The 7,206-nt window shown below is 44.5% G+C and overlaps 1 protein-coding gene across 1 annotated transcript in view; it reads left to right on the forward strand.

The window, feature by feature from the left end:
- Positions 1–5,718, forward strand: part of LOC105531248 (sperm protein associated with the nucleus on the X chromosome N3) — a 7,503-nt gene extending 1,785 nt beyond the window's left edge. The window contains exon 2 of the mRNA XM_011969134.1: positions 5,291–5,718. Coding sequence (XP_011824524.1) covers positions 5,291–5,638 — 348 coding nt within the window. The 3' untranslated portion in view covers positions 5,639–5,718. The remainder of the gene's footprint in view (positions 1–5,290) is intronic.
- The last annotated feature ends 1,488 nt before the right edge of the window (positions 5,719–7,206 follow it).

Genomic DNA, 7,206 nt, shown 5'->3' on the forward strand with positions numbered 1-7,206 from the left:
GGTAGGAGGTGTGGGAGGGGTTGGTAGGAGGTGTTTTATGAAATCTGACTGGTAACATCTTCAGTTAAGAGGCTATGAGGCGAAGGAGGGTGACAGCCGTGTGTGTGACAGTGTGGGTAGATTTGATGGATTGGGGGAAAAGGTGTTTAGCCGAGCAAGATTATAAACAGGTTTGGGGAATTAATTGGTCAAGTAGGTGAGATGCAGGTTTATTTTGGACTGAGTTCATGTGGCCAGGTTGACAGGAAGGGCTGTGAATTGCTGGATTTGTGTGGACAAACAAATTTAACAGTTGGAAGGAAGAGGGGAGTGTGACTGATTTCCAAGACAATGTGTGAGGCTGATGAAGGGGTCTCAACTGTTAGAGGCTAGGGGTTGGAACTTCGAGTATCCCACAGACAAAGAGGACAAAAGAAGAAAGAGGAGATTTGAGTAGAAGTGAAATTTTGGAAGGTGCCCTGCAGTCATACCTCTTGGATTAGTGTGACAAATTGGTAGGACTATTCAGGGACATGGGGAAGGGAAACCAAGAAAGATCTGAAATCAAGTAGGAGAAAAAAGATTGGAAATTGGAGACGGAGAGTGTTATGGACTAAGGGTTGGCAACTTTTGGAATTCTTGTTAAGTACAGTGAGGTTGGTCTTGTGAGGGAAGGAGAATAATTTAGGGGTGAGCAAATTTCTACATGTGGATCTGGTGCTCTTTTTAGTTTGGAATGGTGCATTCAGTGTGGAAAGGATGTTAGCTTTGCCCCAGTCAGAGTAGTTAGGATAACCTGGTGAGGACTCATCCACTTAGGTTGGAGAGGGGAGGTGGAGGAGTCTGTGATTCAGACCCAGTCCCCTGGTTGTAGGGACAGGAAGGAGTGTTTTCAGGATGGACGTTTAGGCTGGGTCAGTAAGCATTTGCATACTGTCTCATTAGGTGTTGGGTGAGGTGTAACGCCGGCCAAGTATTCCATATAGAAGGGGGAGAAAATACAGGGAGATTCTGGAGGATAAAGGGGCATTTATACATGAGCTTAAATGGGTGTACACTGAGGGGCTTTTGGGAGATGACTCATAAATGCATGAGGAACAGTGGGAGAAGTGAAGTCCAGGTCACTTTATCCTTTAGGGAAGGTTGGTTAGTTGCTGTTTTCTAAAAAAAATTTCCTGAAGATTCTGGGTGGTAAGGAATATGCAAAGCCCATTTAATGTTTAGAGCCTTTACCAGCTGTTGGTTAAACTGTGAAACAAATTGGCCCATTGTTTGATTGGATGCAAAAGGGGAGTTTAAACCGGTGGATAATATGGGTGAAGAGAATAGAAGCGATGGTGTGCGTCTTTTTGGTGGTGGTAGGAAAAGCTTTTATCCATCCAGAGAATGTATCTACTATTGTCAGAATGTAGAGGAATCATTTTATGGGGGGCATGTGAGTGATGTTGATTTGCTAGTCTTGCCCTGGTAAGTGTCCTCAGGCTTTGTGGTTGAAAAGGAGGTGGTTTGATAGCTTCCTGAGGGGAAGTCTGAGTGCAAAGGGAGCATGCCTTAGTAATATCTTTGAGATGGGCAGCTATGGTGGAAGAATGTATATAAGATTTTAAAAGCTGGAGTAGGGGCAGTAACCGGCATGGAAATGGTTGTGCACATATAAAAGAACAGAAGGTTTTTTCAACTTGGGCAAGACACTTTTATCATTGAGGTAGAACCATTTTTTCCTGAATGGAATCAGCCCAGGCAAGTGGGGTTTGTTCCTCCTGGGTATATACAGGGTGTATGCTGGGAAAAATGAGCAATAACGATGGGGTTGTAAGGACTGCCTGCCAGGCTGCTGAATTTGTTGAAAGGTTTTTCTTGAGTATGCATCTTTAGACTTTCGGCGCCCCTTGCAATGGATAATGGTGGCCATCAGAGGTAGTTTAGCCACCCCCAGCAGCTTATGTATAAATTTGCCATTTCTTATGGGGGTTCCTTTTGCAGTTAGGAAACCCTGTTCCTGCCAGATTAAGGCATGAGAGTGTAGGACGTGGTATGCATATTTGAAATTGGTGTAAATGTTGACCCTCTTTGCCTTTGCTAGGGTGAGGGTCCTGGTTAGGGCAACTAGCTTTGCCTGTTGAGAGGTAGTATGGGGTGGGAGAGCATTGGATTCTAGGAATTTATTTTCAGCAATGATGGCATAGCCAGCTGCTGGACATGGCTGCCTAAAAGAGCTTCCATTAATTAACCATGTATGTGTTCCCTGCAAATAGGCATCTGAAATGTGCTGGAAGGGGGAGGAGAGGGAGTCTAAGAGGTCCAGACAGGAGAGAGAGAGCTTAGAGTCGGAAGTGTTTACAGAAAGGAGGGTGGCTGAGTTGAGAGTTTTATATCTCTGGAAGGTGATTAGAGGGTTACCTATGAATAAGGCATGTACCTGCTGAAAGTGGGATGGTAGGAGGGATAGAAGAAATTGATGGTTTATGAGGTCCTGTAGGTAATAGGAAGATGCAACAGTAATGTGTTGGTAGAGCGGGAGTTTCCGTGCCTCTAAGGCCAGCGATGTGGCCACACCCGAGATTTTTAGTCAGAGTGACCAGCCTTGGATGACAGAGTCCAGTTGTTTTGAGAGATGTGCAGTGGCTCGTGGGGCGTCGCCGTATGTTTGGCAGAGTAGTCCAAGAGCAAGGCCTTGGTCGGAATATATATACAAAGTACAGGGCTTGGGATTGGGCAGTCCCAGTGTCAGGGCAATGAAAAGGGCATTTTTTAGTTTTTAAGTGGGATTTGTTGGGGCAAGCTGGGTTTAGGGGTTTTAGGATGGGCCCATGTGAGGCCACGTATATTGGCTTGGCCAGCAAGTCAAAGTTGGGAATTCACAGCCAGAAGTATCCCACAAGGCCCAAGAAGGAGGGGAGGTCCTTTTTTTCTGTAGGGAAGGGGCATGCCACAAATTAGCTCCTTTCATTGTGTTGGGATGGCTCGAGAATTAGGGGTTAGGACAAATCCAAGGTAAGTAACTTTGGTTTGGGCTACCTGAGATTTTGTGGGTTAGGCCCAATATACTCGATTATGAAGGAAGTTTAAAACCTGAGTGGTGTGTTGAATGAACAGGTTAAGGAACGGGCTACAGAGAAGGAGGTCCTTAACATATTGGAGGAGGGTACTAGGAGCAAGGGGAAGTTCAGCTAGGTCCTTGATGAGGGCCTGTCTGAACAGGTGGGGCCTATCCCAGAACCCCTCTAAGAGTACAATCTATGTGTAAGTCCATGTGTAAGTCCTGTAAGAGTACAGGACATGTATTAGGATTTGACCAAGTTAAAGCAAAAAGACTTTAGTAAGCCGGATTTAAGGGAATAGTGAAACAGTCATCTTTTAGTTCCAATACAGAGGACCCATAAAGATGTGTTCTCTGTCCTCCAGGGTGAGGGTAGAGGAGAGGATGACATATATATCATGCCAGGTAAGGTCGTAAGATTTAGGGAAGCACAGAAATTCCTTGCAGAAGGAGGTAGGATCCATTGAAAAGGAGCCAAGTCTCTTTTTAATATGGGAGAAGTCAGCTAGGGAACTTGAATTCAGATTATGCTTTCAGCCCTCGCGACCTCCTGCAAGGGAAGGACTTTGGAAGGCCTTTGGGCATGTGCTTGGTTTCTGGAGATAGGGGGTTGGGCGTGAGACCTGGTTTGAGGTGGAGAAGGAAGGGGGGATGGAGGGCTACAGTAAGGGGGTGAAGGGGCCGGATCCGAAGGAGAAGGTGGAGGGAATGGTGGTGGGCAGAAGACTGAAGAATGGGTGTGTTGGCCAGGTTGAAATTCAGAGGAGGAAGCCTTGTCCATAGGAGGAGGCATTTTGGGGGGTTTCTCCTTGTGGAGGAAGATTTGAAATGGTGAACAAAATTGGCAGAAAGAGAGAGAGGGTGAGGCATGAAGCAAAGCACTTCAGATCATTTACCATTGTGTTGGAGAAAGTTTTTTAGATTATGTTGAATTTGGAAGTTGAATGTTCTGTTTTTTGGAAGAGGGGAGTGTATACTCTGGATGGGAGTGAATACCCCAGAGGAAAGTGAGTACTCGATTCTGCCTGGGAGAAGGGACCTGGAGAGTCAGGGTAGCCCTGTGGCTATTCATGCTCCCCAGAGGCCAGACTAGCCAGAGTGGCAAGCGTTCTGAGGCTGTCCCCTGAGAAGGGAGGCTGCGGTCACCTGGTGACTGGGGAGAACTCTCACCCAGCACTGGAATTTTTTTGGAGAACTGGCAGAAATAAAGAGGAAGCCACAATGGAGGAAGAGGGAGACTCATTCACTAATTGAAGCCCAGTGTTGGATGTGATGTCCAGCAATGGGGGTGATACTTGTTACAGCTGCCTGGAAAGGGGAAGGAAGGAAAAATAAGATGGAGAGTTTGATCAATATCTGGAGGTTAGCCCAGCACTGGAGAATATGAGAGAATAGGGGGAACAGGACTCGGAACAGGGAGTCCACTCAGGATCTGGAAACAGGCCCCAGTCTAGTTTGTGCTTCTTGCTGTTTGCTGCTTTCTGCTTTCCAGGTTGCAAGAGAAAACTTACCCATCAGAACCCAATCACCATTCTGGGTTTTGGCACCAAAATGTTAGGTTTTGAAGGGAAGATGAGGGTGCAAGAAAGACACACAGAGAGGGGACATCTCAAACAACAACACAGGAATATTGCAGACACCTGTGGAAGTGGGGGACCAGCTTCATGCCAGAGCCCACCACTGCTTACAGTCTGGGGTACTTACAGGTATGGGTAGGAGGGAGCTGGGCAGTATGGCTTGCTGCGCAGAAGGATATTGATAAGATGTTCTTATCGTCAGGTGGTTTGGCCCTTTTTCCAGTGGAATATCATTGTGGTGTTTCTTTGCAGCTGCCTGGAAAGGGGAAGGAAGGAAAAATAAGATGCAGAGTTTGATCAATATCTGGAGGTTAGCCCAGGGCTGGAGGATACGAGAGAATAAGGGGAACAGGACTTAAGATAGGGATGTTTCTTTAGTTGAGCCTTTGTCCTCCTTGTGGTCAGGTGGTTTCTCCTGGCCCGAACCCCCATGGAATGTTTCATTTTGACCAAGGTCTGCAAAATAGCAGAGATCTTACAAAATAGTGCAGTTTGGACTAACAGGTGATCCTACCCATGCTCCTCTTCTTCTTCTTCCCCATAGATCTCTACCCTATGATTCCACCTTGTTCTTCTCTGGCACAAACCCCTTCCTCAAAATGCATTCCTTCTCATAAAGTCCCCCTTGCTATCCAGTCTCTATCCTATTCACCCAAAATAATGTCTTTCTGGCCTCTCCCTGTTTTCTCACCAGATGCAGGAGGCACCAAACAAAGTCTTAGCCCCTGAACAGAGTTTGAAAAAGACAAAAACACCAGAATATCCAATAATATTTGTGTATTACCACAAGAAGGGTAAGAAAATAAATTCAAACCAACTGGAGAATGACCAGTCCCAAGAGAACTCCATCGATCCAATCCAAAAGGAGGAGGACGAAGGCGTAGACTTATCTGAAGGATCTTCAAAGGAAGATGAAGACTTAGACTCATCTGAAGGACCTTCAAAAGAGGACAAAGACCTAGACTCATCTGAAGGATCCTCACAGGAGGATGAAGACCTAGGCTTATTTGAAGGATCTTCACAGGACAGTGGGGAGGATTAGTCACACATAGAGAAACCAAATTGGACAAATCATCACTACTGATGGAGATGATTACAATAAAATCAAGTTTGAGGAGTTGATGACTGTGTATATCTCTGTCTGTTTTCTGGTGGTTGGGGGGAAGGGAAGGGAAGAAGTAGGCATTTGAGTAGGGAGGGATATGAGGTTCTGTAGGGTTGGCAGACAGACCCACAGGTTGACAGCCAGACATTGTAAATAAGGACTGGGGGAGGACTGACTCCTCAGACAAATTTTCTTCTTAAAATTTTGTCTCACAGGAAAGGAAGAAAAGGACTTGGTGTTTCTTGGAGCATGTGATTGTGTAGAAGAGCATATAAAAAGATCTATATTGGCCGGGCATGGTGGTTCATGCCTATAATTCCAGCACTTTGGGAGGCCGAGACTGGCAGTCACCTGAGGTCAGGAGTTTGAGACCAGCCTGGCCAACATGGTGAACCCCTGTCTCTACTAAAAAATATACAAAAATTAGCCAGGCATTGTATCAGGCACCTGTAATCCTAGCTACTTGGAGACTGAGGCAGGAGAATCACTTGAACCCAGGAGGCGCAAGTTGCAGTGAGCTGAGATCATGCCACTGCACTCCAGCCTGGGGGATAGAGCAAGGCTCTGTTTCCAAAATAACAAAAATAAAATAAAATAAAATAAAATAAAATAAAATAAAATAATCTGTATTGTATATAGGTGACAGTGACACTCTTTCCAAAATGAAGACATCAAAATCACCACCTCCAAGCCACATACGTCATAGTGGCATGGGTTATAACTCACCCAATGCTGTGAGCCACTGAAGCCCTTCAAATGGATCAAAAACCTCACCCTACATAAAGTAAGACATCATGTCACATACACTAAAATAATGGTGCTTGGAGGCCATGGTCCCAATACTAGGGCATTTCCTTGTTAAGAAACTTTAGGTGGAGCAGTAGCCTACCAAGTGTGGGACACTGGGAGTGGCCATTGTCTACTGCAGGCAATAAAGGAAAGCATGGTCTACAGGGAATTTGAATACAATGATACAAATAAAAGTTGTTATTTTTATTGCCACTTCCATACACCAGCATTTCTATAGAATGTCAATGATTAAGAATTCTTCCCTTTAAAAAAATATTGTTTTTATTGAAGGGAATACAATAGAGTGGTTTTGACATCAAGTTTAGAGGGCTGAGTTACATTCTTTGAGTTAATTGCCAAGACCCTCTCCTGTTTATTTACTCATTCACTCTCCTTTATTTCCATGACCCAGTTTTATTTCTCTTGTCTATATTGGCAATCATTGTAATGCGTTTGGTGTGTATCCTTTTCTCTGTATGAGTGTCAATACATGTTTTTTTAATTGTTTATGGACATTTGTTTTCAATTTATGTAGCCATTGTCAGTATTTAATGTTTCACTCAGGCCTGTTTTTAAGATGCCTCTATTTATATATAATCTGTTCTTCCCTTGTAAATGAATATATCAGGTACATTTTTGTATTTTGTAAATTTTAGAAAGATATTTTGATTTTTAATATTTGTACCCACCTTCTGGTCCATGTTTTGTTTAATTTA

Source organism: Mandrillus leucophaeus, unplaced genomic scaffold, assembly GCF_000951045.1.
Source record: "Mandrillus leucophaeus isolate KB7577 unplaced genomic scaffold, Mleu.le_1.0 Scaffold875, whole genome shotgun sequence".
NCBI classification, from domain to species: domain Eukaryota; kingdom Metazoa; phylum Chordata; class Mammalia; order Primates; family Cercopithecidae; genus Mandrillus; species Mandrillus leucophaeus.